Here is a 23,656-nt window from a genome sequence, read left to right as displayed (position 1 = left end):
TTCTTAAAACACACAAACACACACACACACACACACACACACACACACACACACAGTGATACCTTTAGTAAAAACTGAAATGTGAAGAGCGGGCACTAACAGCCCCAGGGAGTCAAGCCTTTTTGCTGCTTCACTGATTTGCACCAAATCTGTTCCCCATAACAATCATATACTTCTATTACTATGCTAAATCTACTGTCAAAGTTTCAAAAGAAAAGGACAAATAATCAAGCTCATTAAGCTGTTAGCACATTTATTCACTCAACTTATATATTTACTCAGCAAATAAAAACTCACTGAAGACCCCATACATGCAGAGTATCAGGCTATATCATATTCCAAGCCCTACATTAGGATCTTGGGGGAAACATGAAAACAAAAAATTACAATACACAGAAGGGTTTTCGACAGAAGTCATCATTTGGGCCAAGTCTCAAATGATAGAGAAAAATAATGGTGAACAAATGCTTGAAAGATTATTCCAGGTAAAAGTAATCATATGAAGACTCATTGACTTTTGTGGGACTTGAACTTAGGCCAAACACCACTAACTGCCAAGCTCTCTTTACTCTACAATTCTGCATTTAATAGGCTTCTGCCCAAGGGCAGTTTTTATCTATTTACTTTTCTAGGCTACCAATTATATTCTGAATCAGTGCTGTCCAATGGAAGTATAATATGAATCACATGTATGATCTTAAATTTCTTAGGAATCACATTAAAAAAAAAAAGCAAAAAATGTTTTAAATGGCAGTGCAGACAGTGGTGACATGAGCTGCAATGCTGGAGGCCATGACAAACTGCACATTTGACCCCTGGGTCAGCTGGAAAACATGTCAACGTGTGCACACGTGCCCAAGAGCTGAAGGAACTAGAGGGCTGGAGAAAGAGATTAAAGTATGATGAGCCTATGAAGGGTGTTCCTCCCCCTCTCTCATTTGTATGCAGGTACACTCTACCGTGAATAAAATAAACTTTGAAGAAAAAAAAAAAAGCAAAGGGGCCAGACAGTGGCGCAGCAGTAAAACAATACCCTGGGAAACAATCCCACGTGGGAAGCTTCACAGTTCAAGTCCAAAGCCCTCCCCGAGCATACCAAGCACGCAGGTGTCAATGATGTATGGTTGGCTGAGGCCAGGGCCTACACTGTAGTGCGGAGACCCAGGAGGTGTTCTCGCTCTCTCTTTCTCTTTCTGGCTCTCTCAGTCATGGAAAACATAAGTAAACTTGAAAAAAAATATATGTAAGTAGATATGTGAGTCTTTAAAATCAGCTGTATATATTTATTGTACAATTATAGCGTGACTCAATTCAGACTAGCCACATTTCAAGTGCTCAACAATATTGAAATGGCTATCACACCGAACAATGTAGTTCTAGATCAAGATCAAGGACCAGAAAATTTTTCTGTAACAACCCAGATAGTATTTCTGGCTTTGCAGGCCATCTAGTTTACAATGAGTTAGCTACTCAACCCTACTGTTGTAGTGTGAGAAAGCACCAAAAACATAACGAACATGTCTGTGTTTGTCAGTCCTGTTCTAGATGGCTGTGAATCTGGTGGGCAAATAAATACAAGTACAAGGGATCTTTAAAAAGTTCATGGAAGGGCTAGCAAGTGGCATGGTGGTTAATGGGGCTGGATCTCACATGGCCAACTTTGCAGGTAGGCCCCCAGCCCTAGTGGCTTGAAAATTATGTCAGGTGTGTACTTGTGTGTGCCCAAAACCCAAAAGGAGAACAAAGGAGAAGAAGAGACCACAATGTGGCCATTACTCTTGAGGGGTAATTTCTCACTTTCTCTCTCTCTGGAGAATGCACAAGCCCTATAGCAAACTTAAAAAAAAAAAAATGTTCATAGAAAACGTGTATTATAAAAAAACCTGCTAATTTCAAAAATTTGGGCACCAAATAAATTTCTACTTTAATTTCATTTTCCACAAACATTCTTTAAGTCCCCTCACGTGTACAAAAGATCTTTCACAATGTAACATAGATATGGTGAACACCGCCGGTTGCTTCCCCAACAAGGGTGTATGATAAAATTGTTTTACCAGAATAAAATCAAAGTATGAGCAGCATGAAGATGACCAGCTCCAGCTGACTTACAGAAAAATTTAAAATGGGCCTTTTATGTGGGCAGAGTTATAAGAAAAGCAACAAAGGACAGCATAGAATTACAGGGCTGGATGGGGCCGGCAGGGCATGGTGGTTGAGGGCACTAGGTTCCCACATGGCCAACCACAGTTCGAGTCCTGGACCTGGTGGCTTGCTTTCTCATTTTTCCTTTCTCTGTCTCTCTCTGGTCAAATTTTTAAAAATAACAATAACAACAAATTGAATTAAATAATTCTTTAAAAAAAAATTACAGAACTGGAAACAAACATTAAGAAAGCTGTTACTACCCTAAAGCCTAATGGTGCATAGGTGCATAGGAGGGAAATGATTACTGAAATCCAGAGAGATCTCCTTGGAGAAAAATATTACATAGGAAGACATAGGAGTAATGGTTACCCAGAAAGGAGGGAACCTAAAACACACCCACCTCACTCTATGCCCTCAGACCTCCTGCCAGTGCCTTCCAATGGACAAATCCTACCAGAACCACAGAAGACAAAGGAGTATGTTAATTATATAATATTAAGATGGGATGAGCCTATGGCCTGGTGGTTACATGAGCTGGATTCCACATGGCCAAATGCATGATTCAGCAGCTTGAAAAACACACAGGGTGGGGGCCATCGGGTGGCATAGTGGTTAAGGCACTGGACTCCCACATGGCCAACCACAGTTCAAGTCCTAGACCTAGTAGCTTAAAACTCATGTGAAGCACGTGTGTGTGCATGCCCAAAATTCTGAGAGGAGAATGGAGAAGAGATTGCGGCATGACCACCCCTGCTGGGGCAGTTATTTCCCACTTTCTTTTGTCTCTATGTCTCTGGTGAGCACACACACACTGTAGCAAAAAAATCTCTCTTTAAAAAAGAAAGAAAAGAAACACACACAAAGTGTGTATCCCTGTGTGCCCAAAATTCTAAAAGGAGTGAGATGGAGAAGGGACTGCAACATGACCATTCCCCAGGAATGATCATGCTGGGGAATGAACAAGTACTTTCTTATTTTCCTTTTCTCTCTCTCTGGCAAGTGCATGTGTCCTCTAGCAATTTTTTAAAATTTATTTTTAAAAATTAAAGATGTATAGTCCAGTCTTCTAGAAGAGAGGCAAAAGGATAGCCAGCATAATTTGTAATCTAATTATTGCCAATGAGACATAAAAAGTCTTCTGGGAAAATTTCTAAGAAGAGAAACATAGGAAGAGAGACAACTTTTCTTTTGACAGAGACTGTTTTTTTGGTTTTCTCATCCACCTAGACTTAAAATTTCTTGATCTCGCTATGCCACACATTCAGACACTGTCCGACTATGTCCCTTCTCTGATCCTGAACTGCAGAAGTAATTAAGGTAACAGGCCTACTCTAAATACTGATCCTGACAAATACCAATGACAACACTATGCCAAAATATGACATGTACATGTGTGCGCCCAGGATCCTAATGGGATGGAGAATTGAAGAAAAAAGGCCTGTAGTGTGACCAGGCCCCATCTGGGGTGCTTTCTTTCTCTCTCTCATGCACATGCATGGACCATTTGGCATTAAACACACACACACACACATACACACACACACACACTAAAAATAAAGGAACTAGGATTCAGAGAAATTAAACATCTTCTACACTGTCGCAGCCAGGAAGCATCTGAACCTGAAAAAAACCCACGTCTTCTGACCCCCAGTCCTGCAGCATTACAGAAAAAGAGGGAAAAAAAATCAAGGTCAGCCAACTGACAAAGATTACGAGTCTAAAGATGACTAAAAAGTGCTAAGCTGTGACTAATTACCATTTTCCAAGTTTCAGTTCTTTTAACAAATGTCTTCTTTGTCTACTTGTGGCGAGTACAAAATTAGCTAATGCGTAGGCACAGACAGGTTTTTACTGCCTAGAGATATTCAAGCTCGTTTTAAAATCCTGATTTTTCTTTTCTTTTCTTTTCTTTCTTTTCTTTTTAAGCTTAATTTCCCAGAGTGCATATGTGCTCACCAGAGAGAGAAAGCAAGAAAGCATGACCATGTCTCATGGGTCACGGTCACATGAAAATCCCTTCTCCTCATCTCTCCCTCCTTTTGGGATTTTGGGCACTCGTGCACATGTGCATGGAGGGCTTCTCAAACTATTCAGTCCAAAACTCAAACTGTACCATCAGCCAAATGGAATCCAGCCACCTTACCAAACAGGCAAATAGAATCCAGCCACCTTACCAATCAGGCACAGGCTGGCCCTAGAAATCCCGATTATTTTCTTAAAGTCCTACTGACTATGTCTGAGAATTTTCTTCATCCCAATGTCACCTTGCTCTCCCGAGACATGGATATGAAATGGCAGAGAGTGGATTGTGTCATGACCAGGCCCCATGGCTGGGTGTTCTCCTCTCCCTCTTTCTGTCTCTCTCTGGCAAATACACGTCTTCTATACACACACACACACACACAGAGTAAAAGGGAAGCTAAAACAACATAATCTATCTTTCACATTCTATTAATATGCTGACTTCCAAAAACCTTAAAAAATTTCCAACTAATCACATGTCTGTGCTTCTGTAAATAAATGGAATATGAACAAGAAATGAGAGTTAGTAATATAAATATTTATACAAAATCAAAAATGTAATAGATAATGTTGAAACTACTGGCTAGCCATTTTGGAAAATTATTTAGTCGCCGGAAAAGTCATGATGTATTTTTCTGGTTTTCTATGCAAAAATGTGTCATGAATTTTCTGATGACCCAATATAAAATTAGATCCCTAATTCACTTATTAAAGAATTTCAGATGAGTGGACTATTTGGAAACAAAGCACCATAAAAGCAAAAAATAAAAAATAAATCTGTTTTATAATTTTGGATGATTTGGACGTATGACAAAAAACCTAGACGCAATAAAGGAATATCTGATTACATAAAAACTAAACATGGCAAGGGACACACATATAAGCAAAGTTAAAAGACAACTAGCTAGTTAAGGAATATCCAAAGTACAAGATAGTCAAAGAATTTCCTTATTACAGAAAAAGTTCTTCAAAAAAAAAAAAATAAGAGGAGCCCAGACAGTGGCACTGAGCTAATGCCACCGGACCCACATGTCAAGGTCATGGGTTTATGTCCCAGGGCATCCCTGTACATAATGGGTGTGTACACGTGCCCACAACCTGTGCTGGCTGAAGTGGGTCACTGCATTAACACTCTGATGGGGATCCCTGTCCCGTTCTCATTCTCTACCTCTCTCATGGAAAAGTATTTTAAACTTAAATGTTTTCTTAAAAAATGAAAAGAAAAATATGTGAGTTTTTAGACATCTGAGGTATATTTTACAATTATAGCATGTCTCAGTTCAAACTAGTCATATTTCAAGTGTTCAACTGTATTGAACAGTGTACTTTTAGTGGCTGCCACACTGAACAATATAGTTCTAAATTAGGATCAAGGGTTAGCAGATTTTTTTCCATAATTAACCACAGTTAGGCTTTGCAGGCCATACAGTCCACAACTACTTAATGACTACTCAACTCCACTGTTGGAGTCCATGGTAAAAGTTCTGCACCAGAATAAACTTGTACTTTCATTCTATTCTTTCATAAACATTTCGAAATCCCCTCATATTGCTGAGTGGGAAAGCAGTAGATGGAGTGTAAACTGGCAAAACATTTTCAAAAGGAAATTTGGTAATATCTATATTTTAAATGCAAAGATCCTTTGAACCAGCAATTTCACATTTAAGAATGTATCCTGGGGCCGGCAGGTGACATGGTGGTTGAAGGTGCTGGATTCCCACATGGCCAACCGTGGTTCAAGTCCTTGGACCTGGAGGCTTGCTTTCTCTCTCTCTCTCTCTCTCTCTGTGTGTGTGTGTCTCTCTCTGGTCCAAATGAAATAAACAAATGAATAAAATAAGTCTTAAAAAAAAAAAAAGAAAGAAAGAATGTATCCCACGGGACCAGCAGGTGGCGTAATGGTTATGTCACTGAATTCCTACATAATTGACCGCAATTAAAGTCCCAAACCCAGTGGCTTAAAACTCACACCAGGCACGTGTGCTTGTGTGTCCAAAATCCTGAGAAACTGGAGGATAAGGGACTGTGGCATGGCCATCTCCCCTGGTGGAGTGATGTCTTGCTTTCTGTCTCTCGTCTCTGTCTCTCCAGCAAGTGCATGTACCCTATAGCAAAAATCTCTCTAAAAAATAAAGACAGACAAAGAAAGAAAGAAAGAAAGAAAGAAAGAAAGAAAGAAAGAAAGAAAGAAAGAAACCCACATGTTATTGTTTCAAGGATGTTTTCCATAGCACTGTTTGTAATACTGTAACCTGGAAACAACCTAAATTTTTATCAACAGAGGCAAATAAATTATCGAGCAACTGTGTAACAAAAATTCTACAAAAGACATTTTAAGAATTACACCTGCAAGGGCCAGCAGGTAGTGTAGTGGTTAAGGTGCTGGACTCCCACATAGACAACTGCAGTTTGAGTCTCAGAACCAGTGGCTTGAAACATGCTGGGTACCTGTGCATGTGTGCCCAAAATCCTAAGAGGAGAAAGGAGGAGAAGGGATTGCAGTGTGGCCATTCCCCATAGAGTGATTTCTCACTTTCTGTCTCTCAAGCAAGCACGCATGCCCTTTAACAAAAAAAAAAAAAAAAAAAAAAATAAAACCAGGCCCAGCAGGTGGTATGATGGTTAGGGCGCTGGGCACTCCCATATGGCCAACCACAGTTCGAGTCCCAGACCTGGAGGCTTGCTTTCTCACTTTCCCTCTCTCTGTGTCTCTCTCTGGTCAAATTAAAATAAATGAATGAATATATAACATTAAATAAATAATTCTTTTTAAAAATTACATCTCCATATACTAAATGAAAAGATATGCAGGATTTGCTAAGCATTTTAAAAAATAAAGCAAATTGCAAAAGAGATTCTAAGTATAATCCCACATGCAGAATGAAAGGATAACGTGATTCCTTAAAGGGGTATTACTTTATGATATTTTATAGTATAAATTCTTTTCAGTGTGTATAGATTATGTCGAAGTTTTTAAAAATACAGTCATAGGGAACAGCAGGTGGTGGTTAAGGGCACTGGATTCCTACATGGCCGACTGTGGTTCAAGTCCCAGACCTGAAGGTTTGCTTCCTCACTTTCTCTCTGTCCCTCTCTGATTAAATTAAAACAAATAAATAAATAAAGTTAAATATAATAATTATTTAAAAATATATAGTCACATACCACTTAACATTCTAGTCAACCACAGGCTGCATACTGGATGGTAGGATGGGGGCCTCCGAAGATTATAATACGCTATCGTGCAGTAGGCTATACCATCTAAGTTAGTATAAGAGCACTCTACAATGTTTATACAATGAATAAAATCACCTAACAACATAATTTTCAGAGTGCATCCCAGTCATTTATTGGCGCATGACTGTTTAAGCATATTTCAGCAATTTATTTCATTAAATTTAACATAGGGTGTGTGTGTTCTTGCCAGTGAAAGGGAAACCACCCTTCATGGGGAATGGACATACTACAATTGCCTCTCCTGTTTCTCCTTTTGGAACTTTGGGCACACACAGACATAGCGGCATGTTTCTCAAGTGGCTGGGTCTGGGGCTCAAACCACGCAGTCAGCAGTACGAGATCCAGCTACCTTAACCAGTTCACCTCCAGCTGGCCCTCAGCAATTTATGTTTGTTTTGTTTTCTTTTTTTAGAGGTCTTTGCCCATGCCCAGGGCGCATGGGCTCTCTGGAGAGAGAGAGACAGAGACAGTGAGAAGTGGGAAATCACCCCCTGGGGGGATGCCAACGCAAGGAGTGCCTAAACATGGACATATAGTCTTTGTGCTTTTGCTGCAGGGCATGCAAAAGCTCCAAGCAAAGGCTTAATCTACACCAGGGCTTTACAGATAGAAGAAAGCTGAGTGTTACCAGAGAAAGGCAGAAAAGACTTGTTTAGATGCTCCACAGCTACCATCAATATAAAAAGCACGTGGCTTTACCACCCTTATAAGAAAATGAGCACAGAATGGCTCTGGGCCCCAGCCATCTCCAGGCTCTGTCTGCCCGACCTCCGCTTTTCTATCTTTTCTCGATCCACAGCCCTTGCCCTCAGAGCTCCAAATCTTTTTGCCACCAGCAGGCAGGCAAGCCACAATCACTTCTCCTTCTCTTCCCAGGATCTTGGGCGCACACACATACACGCCCAGTGTGATTTTCAAACCACCGGTCCAGGACTCGAACTAGTCAGTCACATGGAGTCTAGCCACATAACTGCTACATCATCTGCTGGCCCCTACAATTTATTTATTTTTATCAAGAATCATTTTATCTAACTTATTTATTTATTTATTTTAATTAGACCAGAAAGAGAGGGGGAGAGTGAGAAAGCAAGAACCAGGTCTGGGACTCAAACCACCATCAGTCAGTCATGTGGGAGGGAGTCCAGTGCCTTTAACCATAACGCCACCTGCTGGCCCCTACAACTTATTTTTCAATGAAACCAAAGCATCCTGTATTTCTTGAATAAGGTCAAATGTAAGAGAAAACAGCCCCAAATTATTTAGCAAGTGGAAAACAGATTGAGATTTTCGAGATGATCGTGGGCAATCTACAAAACCCACAAATGGACACAAAAATCACAACTGATCTGTAATCTTTTTAATGCTATAAACCAATTTCTATTCTATAATCATAATAATCCAGGAACTGTATTACTCAACTACAGTTAAGTCTGGTTTATTTTCTTTTATTGCCACAGCTGTATCAACTGTGTAGGCTGCTCATACATGCAATAAGATAATAGGCCTTATTACCATTAACTTTGATCTTGTTTAAAATCAAGAGACCTTGGTGGAAGGTTCGGCCCAGCGGTGGTGGCACATGCTGCTAAGCTGCTGCTGCTGCTTTGAGGCTGGGGCTGCCTAAGACCCATATTTGATTCTCAGCCCGACCTCAACAGGCAAGGAGTGGCAGCATGTGCCTGTGCTCGTAGCTAACTTAGAAGCTGGAAGGAAAGGATCCCAACATGGCAAGACCTTGTCAATAATCTTTCTCATTTCAAAAAGGGGGAAAAAGAGAGTGACTTCAAAAAGTTAATGGAAAATGGAATTAAAGGTGCTTTTTCTTTTTTTAAATATTTATTTATTTATTTATCTCTTTCTTTGTTATGATTTTCAAGCTACAGGGTCCAATTGGCCTTGTAGAAATCCAGCACTCAAGCACCATACCACCTGCTGGTCCAAGTTTCTTTTGATGTAAAAAATGTTTGATATCTATATAGGTTTTTCATAATGCATTTTCCATGAGCTTTTTGAAGACCCACACCTACAGATATATTACAGGATTTCATGTTGATTCTAATTCTCAATTGATATGCAGCAAGGAACTATAAAGGTACCTTAGGATTTGGAAAAGAAGACTTGGCAGCACCATCAATGAGAAAACACTAATGAACTCAGTGCTAGACACTCACAGAGCACTTTCACACTTGCCGCCCTTGGCTTTGTGTATGAAGACATCAAAGCACTGACAATCTCTTAAGATTCGCCCAAAGTCATCCACATAAGCAGGTAGCTAGTCAATAACTACATACAATTTAAGACTGCAAGTCCAATTTTCTGAAGTCCTGGCCTTTTCAATTTTGAGTCTTCCTATCCACAAAAACAAACCACAAATCTATCTATACAACCACCCTAAGCCTTCCTAAAAGCAAACAAAACATAACACTATGCTGTCTTAAACTTGACGCCTTTGCAAACTCATAATTCTGGCTTCAATGTCCTCTTTCAATCTCTTCCAATCCTCAAGGGTCTAAAAATTTATTTCTGTGACACTTCCTCATTCTACAATAAGATATTTGTTTTGTTTCCTTCTGTGTTTGCTATGGATATTTGATTATAACTCATTTAACTCCCTTCTTTCTTTAGTTTGCCAGAGGGGCCATGGATTCACCAGAGAGAAAGGGCAATCAAGAAAACACACCACCTCCTTGGGACCTGCAGATGACAAAATGGTTACATCATTGGACTTCCACATAGCTGACTGTGTTTTGAGTCCTGAACCTAACTCCTTAAAACTCATGCCAGGAGGGGGACCAGCAGTTAGCATAATGGCTATGCTGCTGAACTTCCACGTAGTCGACCGTGGTTTGAGTCCCGGACCTGGTGGCTTAAATTCACGCCGAGCACGTGTGCGTGCGTGCCCAAGATCCCGAGAGGAGAATGGAGGAGAAGGGACTGTGACGTGGCCATCCTCCCTGGGGGCTGATTTCCCGCTTTCTGTCTCTGTCTCTCTCTGTCTCTCTGGCAAGCACACATACCCTATAACAAGAACCTCTCAATAAAAAGAAAAAAAAACTTATGCCAGGGGCATGTGCATGCATGCCCAAAATCCCAAGAGGAAAATGGAGACAGGGATGTGATGTGATCATCCCCCGTAGGGGGTGATTTCTCACTTCTGCCTCTGTCTCTCCGAGAAACACGGGCATCCTATAGCAAAAAATTCTGTAAAAAGAAAAAAGAAAACACATCAGCCCCAATGGATGAGATCATGCCACAATCTCTTCTCCTCCAACTTACCCTTCTTTCAAGATTTTGTGCACACATACACGTGTGTGGCGAGTTTTTCAAGTCACTGGGTCCAAGCCTCAAAAGAGCCAGCTGGCCATGTGGGGTCCAAACACTTTAACCCTCAGACCATAAGCTGTCCTTGACTTACCTCCTTTTTATAAGAAGGAATATTTTCTTTGACATGAATGTAACAAACCCAGTCTGTTGCCATATACATAAATCAAAGACGCTTCACCAACACTAGATTAATGTCTCACTGGGAAGCAGGACACTTAACTTCACTCTCAGATGCATGTACTGCAGGGAGAGGCATAATTAAATAACTGCTAAAAGCGAGTCCTATTCTAAGAACCCAGAAGTTCAAGATTTAACTTTTGATAAAGTTATTAAAAATACCTAGAGTCTAAAAGGTCTTAGAAGAATAAGAACCAGGTAGGAAGCACCGAGACTGCCTGACTGGAATGAGGGAAGCTTGATATGTGTTCTTCTCCTGTGCAGAAAGGAAAGGAAACTGCCCCCATTCAGATGGACCACTTGCTGTGCCCCCTGAGACCTGGGGCTTCAGAGTCTTCTCCACATTCCACACAGACGCCAATTAGTAGCCAATTGTGACAGACTGCTTGAGTGGCTGATTTGAAATCCTTTCTCTAAGAAAACAAAAATATCTACAGATCAGTGATACAAGTTAGAATTTCAAGGTAAGAACCAGATAGAATAAATAGGCACAGAGAGAAACACACAGTTTAAAAGCTATCAAAGAAAGTCTCAACTAGTATCTTTACACTTCTTTTGACTCAACTTCTATAACAAAATAAGGTACTCAAACTCATTCTTTTTATCTTAAAAGCTATAAAATGTACTAATATTCAGTAAAACTGTTGCTGTTGCTAATTGTTATTTCTCATTGTACAAAGCATTTTTCAAGTAAGTATGAATTTTTCACCCATCAATATGCTGTATGTATTATTCAAAAGGTCACATCTTCCATAAAGGGACACAGTTTGAAGAAACTGGCACTCTCATATTGTTACCAGTAGGACAATTATTTCCACAGGGCAATTTAGCAACATCTACCCAAAATCTTATCCATTTGCATTCTTTCTGACCGAAAAACTTAATAATTCATCAAAGGAGAAAAATCTTTTGCTTACTGGAATTTTTAAAAATAAACACGTATTGCTTTTACCATGTAGCTGGGCAGGGGAATGTACTCTCGACCTACTCAATCAAAGCTCAGCTGTCAGGCTTAACAGTTACACAGGTATATTGCATATAATGCATGAATGGGCATGATTACAAAATAATAATGATGGCAGCTTAGTCTCACACATTTTTGCAACAGACTGTCAAAATCTGTTACAAAAGGCATGCTTTTCTCTCATATTCAGTACCTAGGTAAAAATCACAAAAATAGTGATAGTGAACAGAACTAACATACATTAACTGAACTAATACTTGTATTTGCACTTAAAACAGTGTCTGGCACATAATAAACCAGTATTAGTGCTTGTTATTATTATAATATTTATTAACAAAATGCAAATTAAAAGCTATTTTAAAATACACTACATTTATAAATTAGGAGAAACATGGGGGAGTTCCTTTACCTGATTATACGCATCTACAAAAAAACCCATAGCTGGGACCAGCAGTTAGTGTAATGGCTATGTCACTGAACTCCCATGTAGCTGACCGTGGTTTGAGTCCCGGACCTGGTGGCTTAAACTCACGCTGGGCATGTGTGAGTGACTGCCCAAGATCCCAAGAGGAGAATGGAGGAGAAAGGATTGCAGTGTGGCCATCCCCCCTGAGGAGTGATTTCTCGCTTTCTGTCTCTCTGTCTTTCTGGCAAACGCACGAGCCCTATAGCAAAAATCTCTCCACAAAAACAAAAACAAACAAACAAAAAAACATAGCTAACTCTGTACTTAATGGTGAAAAGACTATAAGCTTTCAAAGATCAGAAATAAGACAAGAATATTCACTCTCATCACTTTTACTCAACACTATACTAGAAGCAGTGAGGGCAGTTAGGCAACAAAATTAAATTGAAGGCATGGAGATTGGAATTAAGATTGCAGATGGCATGATCTTATATATAGCAAACATTACAAACCCTCTCCCAACACACACATACACACACACACAAACTAATAGATCTCTATTAAGTTCAACAAGGTTATAGGATATAAAAGTCAACATACAGGGGCCAACAGGTAGCATGATGGTTAAGGTGGTAGACTCTCACATGGTGGACCAGTTTGAGTCCCAGACCTGGAGGCTTATCTTTTTTTGTTTTTCTTAAAAAGACATTTTTGCTATACGGTTCATGTGCTCGCCAGAGAAACAGAAAGTGAGAAAACGCACCCCCCCATGGGGAATGGCCACGGCACATTCCCTTCTCTTCCATTCTCCTCTTGGGATCTTGGGTGCGTACACACACGTGCTCCGTGCGAGTTTTAAGCCACCAGGCCCAGGACTTGAACTACGATCTACTATGTGGGGAGTCCAGCGATGTAACCACTACACCATCTGCTGATTCCCTGGAGGCTTGCTTTCTTACTTTCCCTTTCTTTCTGTGTCTCTCTGATCAAATTTAAAAATCAAAATAACAAAATAAATATATTTTTTTTAAAAATCAATATATAAAATCTTGTGGAGAGTAGCCAGCAGACACATAGCAGCTACATCCCTGGACTCCCACGTGGCTGGCTACAGTTCGAGTCCCAGACCTGGTGGCTAGAAACTCATACCAGGCATGTGTGCATGCAAGCCCAAGATCCTGGCAGGAGAATGGAGAAGGGATTGTGGCATGGCCATTTTCTTAGGGGGGTGATTTCTCACTTTCCCTTTCATGGTCTCTTTCTCTCTCCTGCGAGAAAATGCACCCTCAAACTTGATGGCTTGAGAAAGAAAAAAAGAAAGAGAAAAAGAAATTTAGATAAGCACAGAGCTTAGAAGCCAGAATCTGTTCCTCTAGAAAATTCATTCTAAAAAAAATAAATAATAATAATTTTCTCACAGTTCTGGAGGCCACATTGAAATCAAGGTATCACACAGCAGGGCTGCATTTCTGTGAGGATTCTAGGTAGAACCAGTTGCTCTTTAGCATCAGATAGCTGCCAACATTCCTTGGCTTGTGGCCTTACCACTCTCATTAACGTCAGTATCACAAATTTCTCTCTGCTCCATCTTTACTTCATCTTCTCTGTATGTGTGAAATCTCTCCCTGAGACAGGTATACAACTGTGTTGAAGGCCTACATAAACATTCAAGATCCCACCAATTATGGTCTCAATGTGTGTGTTCCTTCAAAATTCAGTGTTTGAAATCTAATTCTCAACATGAAGGTATAAGATGTGAGGTCTTTAGATCATGAGAGTGGAGTTCTCATGAATGGGATTAACGTCCTTATAAAAGAGGCCCAAGAAGCCCGTCTACCATGTGAGGATACAGCCAGAAAGCTGGTTCATAACCTTGTAGTTTAAGATCGTCTATGAACCAGAAGATGGTCGCTACCAGATACTAAATCTGCCAGTACCTGATCTTGGACTTCCCAACCTCCAAACTGTGAAAATTAATTAACTAATTAATTTATTAATTTAGTTAGTTATTTTAGTTTTCCAGAGTCTCATGCACTCAGAGAGACAGTGAAAGAAAGAAAGTGAGAACAGACACCCTCCACACACACACCATGGGGTGATGATCACTCTACAATCCTTTCTCCTCCATTTCTTCCTCCTTTAGGGATTTTGGGCATGTGTGCATACGTGCCTGCTGTGTTACTCAAACCACTGAGTCTGGGCCTCAAACAGTCCAGTTGTTCATGTTAGATTCAGCTGCCTTAACTACCTCACCACCAGCTGGCCCATGAATTACTGTTTATAAGTCATATAATGAATGATATTTTTGTTATAGCAATCTGAAAAAAAAACTATATATATATACATACATACACATATCTATATATGTATGTATGTATATATATATATAAGCATTCAAGGGAAGTCATGCTGCTACTCTTTTTTTTGAGAGGTTTTCGCTATAGGGCGCGTGTGCTCGCCAGACAGAGAGAGACAGAAGCAAGAAATCACCCGCCATGGGGGATGGCCACGCCGCAATCCCTTTTCCTCTGTTCTCCTCTCAGGATCTTGGGCACGCACGCACGCACACGCGCCCTGTGTGAGTTTTAAGCCACCGGGTCTGGGATGCGAACCACGGTCGACTACATGGGAGTCCAGCGACATAGCCATTACACTAACTGCTGGTCCCCATGCTGCTACTCTTAACATTTTACATATTTCCTCAGCCAAATATCCGATTTCATTGCTCACAAGTTCTTTTTTCTGTAAACCACTAGGAAGTGTTTTACAGTTAGCTAAAACCTTTGCCACTTTATTACAAAGCTCCATTTTCCTCCTGTTTCCAGTAACATGCTACTAGGGTCTGTCTGAGCTCTCACCTGAATTACTTTTGGTGCTCCATTCATGGCAGAGTAGGTGACTTTTTAGCATTTATCTCCAAACTCTTAAAGCCTCCGCCCATTACTCAATTATAAAGCTGCCTCTGTGTCTTTAGGTGTCTGTTATAGCAACACTTCTGGGTACCAATTTCTGATTTAGTCCATCTTCTCCCCCCCCCCATTCCCCTCTCTTCTCCTCCATTTTTCTCTCAGAATTCTGAGCACACAAGCCCATGCATGTGGAGTGAATTTCAAGCCACCAGGTCCGGGACTCAAACCGGAGTTGAACAAGTGAGAGTCCAGAGCCTTAACCACTATATCACCTGCTGGTCCCTTGAATACTTATATTAAAATGTAAGACAAGGGGCCGGCAGATGGCTCAGAGATTAAAGCAGCTAGATCCCACATGGCTGACTGTGCAGTTCAAGTCTCAATCCCGGTGACTTAAAGAACATGCCAGGCAGGGAACCAGCAGTTAGCGTAATGGCTATGTCGCTGGACTCCCACGTAGTCGACCGCGGTTCGTGTCCCGGACCCGGTGGCTTAAAACTCACGCCGGGCGCATGTGCGTACGTGCCCAAGATCCTGAGAGGAGAATGGAGGAGAAGGGATTGCGGCGTGACCATCCCCCCTGGGGGGTGATTTCTCGCTTTCTGTCTCTATGTCTCTCTCTGTCTGTCTGGCGAGCGCACGCGCCCTATAGCGGAAAAAAAAAAAAAAAACCTCTCCAGAACATGCCAGGCATGTGTATGTGTGTGCATGCCTAAATTCCCAAGAGAATAGAGGAGAAGGGATTTCAAAGTGATCATTCTCCTGAAGAGGTGATATCTCACCTTCCTACTGTCTCTCTCTCTCTCTCTCTTAATCTCTCTCCAGTGAGTACTTGTGCCCTTTTGCAGAAACAAACCCAAAAAACCCACTAAAATAAATAAGAATTTCTTAAAAAAAAAAAAAAAAAAAAAAAAAAAAGACAAGAGGGTATGTGTGCTCAAGAGACAGAGACAAAAGGAGAAAGCACCCCACATGGGCCACAGTCACGCAGCAATCCCTTCTCCTCCACTCTTCCATCTTTTTGGGACTCAGGGCATGCATGCACACATACCAATTGTATTTCTCTCAAACCACCAGGTCCAGGACTTAAACTACACAGGAATCCAACTTCCTTAACCACCATGCCATGGGCTGGCCCCAGAGAAATAATTTAAAGGTGAAATTCATAATCCAAGAGAAGTAGAACTTTAAAAATCCAGAAAGTTTTCAGCCCAGCCATAGTATAAAGAATGAAAAGGCATGTTCTGAAGAGGGTACTAAGGGTATGACCTAGCATTCCTTTGATAAGGAGATCAGTATGGGTCAGCAGAAGTCAGGTGGTACTATTCATCAAGACAACACAAGTACTCACTGCCACCACAAGACCAGCTATATCAAGAGAGGAGCCTTTAGCACCTACAGGACCTCTAGAATCACTACCTTTGAACTGCCTCAAGTCTCCACTCTTGGCATTTTTGCACAATGATCCTCTGTGGCCCCAGGTGTGTTTCCAGTAGGCACAGGGCCAGTGTAGACCACACTGGTCACCCTTCCAGAGCACACAGCCAGTAAACCATGATCCACGTAGTTTCATCCATGTGGGTACACAGAGAGCATGAGCCGTGGGGCAAGGGTGCCTCCACCTAGATTGCAAAAGAAGTCCTGCAAAGCCCTGAGCCAGGCAGAGAACTGCCACGAGAGGGCAGGGCCACCACACGCAGCCCCCACTGGAGCCATGCCTACTGAAGTTGTAAAAGCAGGTCCACCCAGTGACCCCATACTGGTATAGCCACCTTTGTACAACCCCAGCCTGGGAGAGTCCCAGGCAAGCAACTCCACCTCATAAATGCCACCTATCACCTGCCCCGTGGGCTGTGTTCAGTGGCCCAATCCTTGCCACAGTTTGTCCAGAAGAAGAACATCAAGTCAGAGAAGGTTATTATCCCAAAATGTGGCACATACATAAAATGAATACTGTTCATCAATTAAAAAAAAAAAGAATGAAGAACCAGGACCAGCAGATGGTGCCATGATTACATTGCTGGACTTCCACGTAGTTGACTGCGGTTCGAGTCCCAGACCAGTGGCTTAAAACTCATGCTGGGAGTGTGTATGTGTGCTTGCATACCCAAAATCCTAAGAGGAGAAAGAAGGAGATGGGATTGCAGTGTGGTCATCCCCCTGGGAGGATGATTTCTTACTTTGTCTCTCTCTGTCTCTCCAACAAGCACACATGTCCAATAGCAAAAATCTCTGAGGGAAAACACATTTTATTATAGAAAAGCAGCATACTCGGACATAAGGTCATCCTACCCATAAATTACTAAACAATTGAGTCTCAAAGCTCTTGATAGCAATGGTTTTCAACCACCAATGCCAATCAGTACTGCCCAGCAAACTTTTTCAAACTTAATACTCTTGGGCCCTCCCTAGAGATTCTGGTTTAGTAGATCCACAATAGGATCTAAGAAGCTGTTTTGTCTGTTGAATTACTTTTCATCCACAGATGAATCTCAAGCATATCCCAACTTAGCCACACTAATGACACTGTCTTGAACTTTAACCTGCCTTTGCTACACCTGAAGATCTTATTAAAATGAAATTTATATTCAATAAATATGAGGTGAGGCATTTCTAACAAGCTTCTGGGTGTTCCTGGTTGGTAGGTCACAATAACATCCTTCAATCCCCTTGTTATTCAAAGGCCACAGTTTACCCCTCTGCTTACTCCCAAGGTGAATCGACCTTCAAGTGGAGAAACACACTTTATTTTCCAATCATTACTTAAAGCAAGGAGGTTATCATACTTTTTGATTTAAGCTAAAAATTCAATTTTTAATATCTGCATTAAAACACAAAAAACAATGAAGTGGAGAGCAGCAGATGGTGGAATGATTACATCACTGGACTCCTGTAGTCAACTGCGGTTCACATCCCTGACCCAGTGGTTTAAAACTCATGCTGGGAGTATGTGCGTGCGTGCCCAAAATCCCAAGAGGAGAATGGAGGAGAAGGGATTGTGGTCTGACCAACCTCTACCCCAGGGGGCGATTTTTCGCTTTTTGTCTCTCTGGCGAGTTCATGCACCTTATAGCAAAAATCTCTCTTTAAAATTCAGTGAACTGGGACCAGCAGTTAGCGTAATGGCTATGTCACTGGACTCCCACGTAGTAGACCGCGGTTCGCATCCCGGACCCGGTGGCTTAAACTCACGCCGGGCGCGTGTGCGTGCGTGCCCAAGATCCTGAGAGGAGAATGGAGAAGGGATTGCGGCGTGGCCATTCCCTGTGGGGGGTGATTTCTCGCTTTCTATCTCTCTGTCTCTCTCTGTCTGTCTGGCGAGCGCATGCACCCTATAGCAAAAACCTCTCAAAAAAAAAAAAAAAAAAAATTCAGTGAACTAAGCCCTATAGAGAAAATCTCTCAAAAAAAAAAGAAAGAATTCAGTCTACTAAGAAAATACAGATATTGCAAATATGTGGAAATTAAGGTAAATGAAACTTTTTTAAATTGGGACACAAAGAGAACTACTGGGTCACCAGAAAAGTCATGACACATTTTTGCATAGAAAAATACATCAGGACTTTTCTGATGACCCAATATTATATTTGGTGACAGAGCATTTCAATAAAAATTATTTTTCTATCTCCAAGAACCGGAAGAAAAAGAAAACCAAATGAATATTCTACTGTATGGGAATTCAGACCAGAGACAAGACCTAGGTTATCACTAAGTCTCCAAATCATGGAAGGAGAAGGTTTCTCCCATTTTACCTCACAGTAACAATAGCCTGGGGGCCAGGCAGTAGTATACCAGTAATGCAAGTGGGTCCATATGGGAAAGGCCCTGGCTTGGAGTCCCAAGACCTCCCTGCACACGCTGGTCACGCATGTGCCTGTGATCAGGGCTGGCTGAGACTGAAGGAAGATTGCAGCATGAAGCCCCTGGTGGGGATGCATGTCTCTCTGTCATTCTCAATTATGGAATATATATTTAATGTGTCTGCTCACTTTGCCAGGATCCTAACAAGCTAGAGAGTTGGAGAAAAAGAATCATACCATGACAAGACCTTGTCAAGGGCACATTTTTCCCTTTTTCTCTCCTCTCTCTCTCTCATACAAGGCCAGTCAGTATGACCTACCTTTAGGGAAAAGCCTAGTCCATACATACTGGGCTGCTCGAAAAGTCATGACATATTTTTCTGGGTTTCTATGCAAAAATGCATCATGACTTTTCCGATGACCTGATAATATAAACGTATCATAAATATCTAATTAAGAGTCTGACAGTCAATAAATTTCACTGTGTCAACTTAAGTAGCAACATTTCATTCCTAGTGGTCTCCAGATAATAATAATGATTAAATTTAAGTAGAGGCCCAGCTGCGGCAACATGCTCTGCTAACACACTGTGCTTCACAGGCTAGGACCACACAGGCCCAGATTTAATACCTGATCCAACTTAAAGGCCAGAGCGGTGGCCTGTGCCTATTAGCACATCTGAGACAGAGGGATTGTGAACTCGAGGCCGGCCTGAACATCACAGCAAGATCCTCTCTGAAAAAGAGCCGGGCAAGGTGGAATGCACCTAGAGTTCCAGCTGGGAGGCTAAGGCAGGAGGATGGCAGCATGGCAAGACCTTGTCTTTTTTTTAAAAAAAAAAAAAAAAAAAAAAGTAGGAAAAATAAAAAGAACGTTTCTTTATGCAGGAAGTCTCAGGAAGACAAAGACAGCCTGTCTCAGAAAGTTCCACCCCTATTTGTTAATCAAACATGCGTCAAATTTCAAATCCCTGCTGTAGTCAAACCTATACAAATGTCACTGCAAAAATAAATACCCTGATGCAAGAGATGACATCAGTTAAGAGATGCATTTACAAGTCTATCATTCCTACTCATAAACCTTGACTCTGACAACAAGCACTGTGTCATATTCTTTTCTGTCTTTATGTATTAAGCAAACTTGAATATAAGAACTAAGAAAATTCCCTAATTTTGTCCTCTCTCAAGATTTACACCTTGGTACTAAACTAGGTTATGTCGTCAATAAGTATTTACATTAAAGAGAACTAAAGACACAGCAATCCCTGTGCAAGAAAATGGAATTTATTCTCTATTTCAACAATTGACCTCAAAAAAATTAAAAGGCTTACCATTTCTAAGTGTCTCTAGGGACTCCTTTGCAGGGTTTCTCTGGTCTTCCTCTTCCTCGACATTTTCACTGGACTTTGATAGGCGCTTTCTCAGAGATATCTCCTCTTCACCCATCATTGTGTTGTCTAGGAAAAAAATATGTAAACAGCTTTGAACTAAAACATCCAGTTTAAATAAGTTCACAATACCACCATATTCAGGGAAGGTGAAAACTGATTACACTTTCTTTTGTTTTACTTTAATCATGTTTAAGCAATTCATAACAGAGACAAGACCTAGGTTTCTGAATACAAGTACTATAGCAAAGTTGAAGAAATTAGTCCCTATGAAGTAACTGGTTGGTTTCAAAGGCTCCTTTAAATATAGCCCCTCCCCTTTAAAACACAATTTAGCTGAGTAAGGCAGAGATATGTCAAAATTGAGAATTAAATGGCAAGAGATTAGCTACAAAGATGCCGCAAACACAGAGTATGATTAAGAACCACATCAAGGGCAAAAACAAATACGTTAAGTTCAGAGACAGAACAGATTGGTATCAGATTTAAAAGCTTTCACAGAAAAGGCATCTTGGAAAAAGACTTAAAGGATGAGAACAGAGCACTGTACGTGAGAGAAAGGGTTAAAAGAAGGACAGGTAAGCCTTGTCCAGGACACCAAGACTGAATCAGACTACTTTACTAGAGAACAAGAAACAAACTCTTGCCGAGTATCTACTATGTGAGGACCCTGTTCAGTGCTCTATGTTCTTTTAACAATATAATCTTCAGAAAAACTCTGCAAAGAAGATGTTATTACCCCCTGTTTTCATGTGAGAAAACTGTCAACACCCTCCACCTACTTACCAGGATCACACCTGCAGTTGAACAGGTTGTTTCATTAGGAACACATTATCATGGGAAACTGAAGACATGAGAAATGGGAATTTAGTTAAGTGGCTTTTGAGGTAAGGACTAGAAAGGAGAGGTTATTATAACTTGAGTACTGTCCGAAAGCAGAGATCATTTCATGATTGGGTATAACAATAACTCTCTGTTAAGTGCAGGCTCTAAGACAGCAGCAATCACTCACATTAGCCTAGACAGGGGGGATGACTGATATTTTGTGGTTTGGATGATGTTCATGTTTCATCTGTATTCAGATGTGATTATGGCATGGTCTTGCTTTTGTCTTGATTTGTCATGGTCACAGAAAGTTCTTGTCTGATGTTGATGTATGAAATTATTTGTGTTCAACATAAGGACACCAAGATGATCTAGCTGTTAAGTGCCAGGCTGACTCATACCAACACCAGGACCCACCTGGTAGTAGTATTCAGACAGCTGCTGGAAGCTACGGGTTGCTCCTCTTCAAATTACAGTAACTTGCCCAAGTCCATACAATGAGTAACAGAGCCAGATTTCAACCTGCTATTAGTCATATCCAAGCTACAAGATTAACTATTAAAAATAAAAAGTGGGGCCAGCAGGTGGCATGGTGGTTAAAGGCACTAGACTCCCACAAGGCCAACCTCAGTTCAAGTCCCAGACCGGTAGCTTACTTTCTTACTGTCCCTCTCTCCCGTTTTCTGTCTCTCTGATCGAACTGGAAAATAATAACAAATAAAGTTAAATAAAATAACTATTATAAAATAAATAAATAAAAAGTTAGAGGGCCAGCAGATGGTATAGTGATTATGTTGCTGGACTCCTATGTGGCTGCCTGTGGTTCGAGTCTCAGACCCAGTAGCTTGAGACTCATACCAGGTGCATGTGTGTGTGTGCCCAAGATCCTGGGAGAAGAATGAAGGAGAAGAGCCTGCGGTATGGCCATCCCCCTTATAGGGTGATTTCTCACTTTCCCTCTGATTGTCGCAGTCTCTCTGCATCTCAGGCAAGTACCCATGCCCTAAGGCAAAAACCTCTCAAATAAATAAATAAAAGTTAGTAACAGAAATGTGATGAGGAAAAAGACTAGTAAGGAGTACAAGAGCCAAACTGTAAAGGTCTAAGAAGTTAGAACTTTTGGGGTCAGCAAGTTTCACGGTGGTTAAGGCGCTGGACTCCCACAAGATCAAACACAGTTTGAGTCCCAGACCTGGTGGTCTGAAACTCATGCCAGGCACATGTGCATATGTGCCCAAAATTCCAGGAGAAAAATGGAAGAGAAGGAAGGAATTGTGACATGGTTATCCCTCTGGGGATGATTTCTGACTTTCCCTCTCACTGTCTCCAGCAAGCACGCAAGCCCTCTGACAAAAAACCTAGGAAAAAAAAAAAAAGAAAAAAAAATTACAACTTTTTCTAGAAAGAGTGGTGAGCCATTCTGAGCACTGAAAAACAAGATCAGAGCCTAATTTTAGGACAATCAGTATCAAGATAAACAGTATCGGGGCCTCGCTCTGGCGTCAGACGCGGCAGCGGTTGCTAGCTGCCTTCTCGGAGGTACCTGCTCCCGGTGGCCCCGACGGATGGCGACCAGGCCGGGAACAGCCCTGAGAAGTAGGAGGTGGCGGGGGAAGAGGGGGGAGGTCCGAGAGGCCAAGTGTCCTGGCAGCACCCCTCAGGGCGAGGATCAGGAGGAGACTGCAAGGCTAGGCCCAGGTCGGTGTGAGGGACGCTGCTGGGGGGCGTGGGGAGGGGAGGGGAAGGAAAGGGAGGGACGTGAGGAAAGCCCCGGCTGAGACCCCCCAGCCCCCAGTCTCCTCCCTCTGTCACCCTAGTTCTGCAGTATAGATGGGATACCTTGCAAAGGCTGGGAGTGCCACAGGCAAGGATGAGAAAAGAGAATATGGAGAGGTTTGGGGAGGAAGTGAGACATCTGATGGAAAAGCTGAGGGAAAAGCAGTTGAGTCATAGTCTGCGGCAGTTAGTCTTGACCCTCCTCACCATGGCCATCATGATGAGTTTTGCCTTATGCCCTGAATCCTGCTGTCTTCCCTTAGTAAGAGACCCCCTGCTTCTTAAACTTACATATTCCAGATGTACCTTTGTTGTAAATCTTTTGGTGTTACTTGTATCTTGTGGGTCTCCCATTACCAGTTTCTAATTGAATATAATGTTTTTGACCCAGTTTGTAAGTCTCAGCAGGGGAATTTTATCTCTTGCATGAAAAGATGTTGATTACATATTGTAACATTAATAAAGCAGTTTAAAAGGAGAAAAAAAAAAAAGATAAACAGTATCGGGAACCAGCAGTTACCGTAATGGCTATGTCACTGGACTCCCACGTAGTCAACCGCGGTTTGCGTCCCAGACCCAGTGGCTTAAAACTCACCCCAGGCGCATGTGCGTGCGTGCCCAAGATCCCGAGAGGAGAATGGAGGAGAAGAGATTGCGGCATGACCATCCCCCCTGGGGGGTAAT

General features: G+C 41.6%; 1 protein-coding gene across 1 annotated transcript in view; it reads right to left on the bottom strand.

Annotated features, from left to right (window-relative positions):
* SOAT1 (sterol O-acyltransferase 1) overlaps window positions 1-23,656 on the bottom strand; it is a 90,594-nt gene that overhangs the window by 49,702 nt on the left and 17,236 nt on the right. The window contains exon 2 of the mRNA XM_006142314.3: window positions 20,315-20,440. Within this exon, the coding sequence (XP_006142376.1) occupies window positions 20,315-20,432 (118 nt within the window). The 5' untranslated portion in view covers window positions 20,433-20,440. The remainder of the gene's footprint in view (window positions 1-20,314; window positions 20,441-23,656) is intronic.

The sequence above is a fragment of the Tupaia chinensis genome, unplaced genomic scaffold, assembly GCF_000334495.1.
Source record: "Tupaia chinensis unplaced genomic scaffold, TupChi_1.0 Scaffold000074_1, whole genome shotgun sequence".
NCBI classification, from domain to species: Eukaryota; Metazoa; Chordata; class Mammalia; order Scandentia; family Tupaiidae; genus Tupaia; species Tupaia belangeri.
The sequence above is the reverse complement of the archived record's forward strand: the minus strand, read 5'-3'. Positions and strand labels throughout refer to the sequence as shown.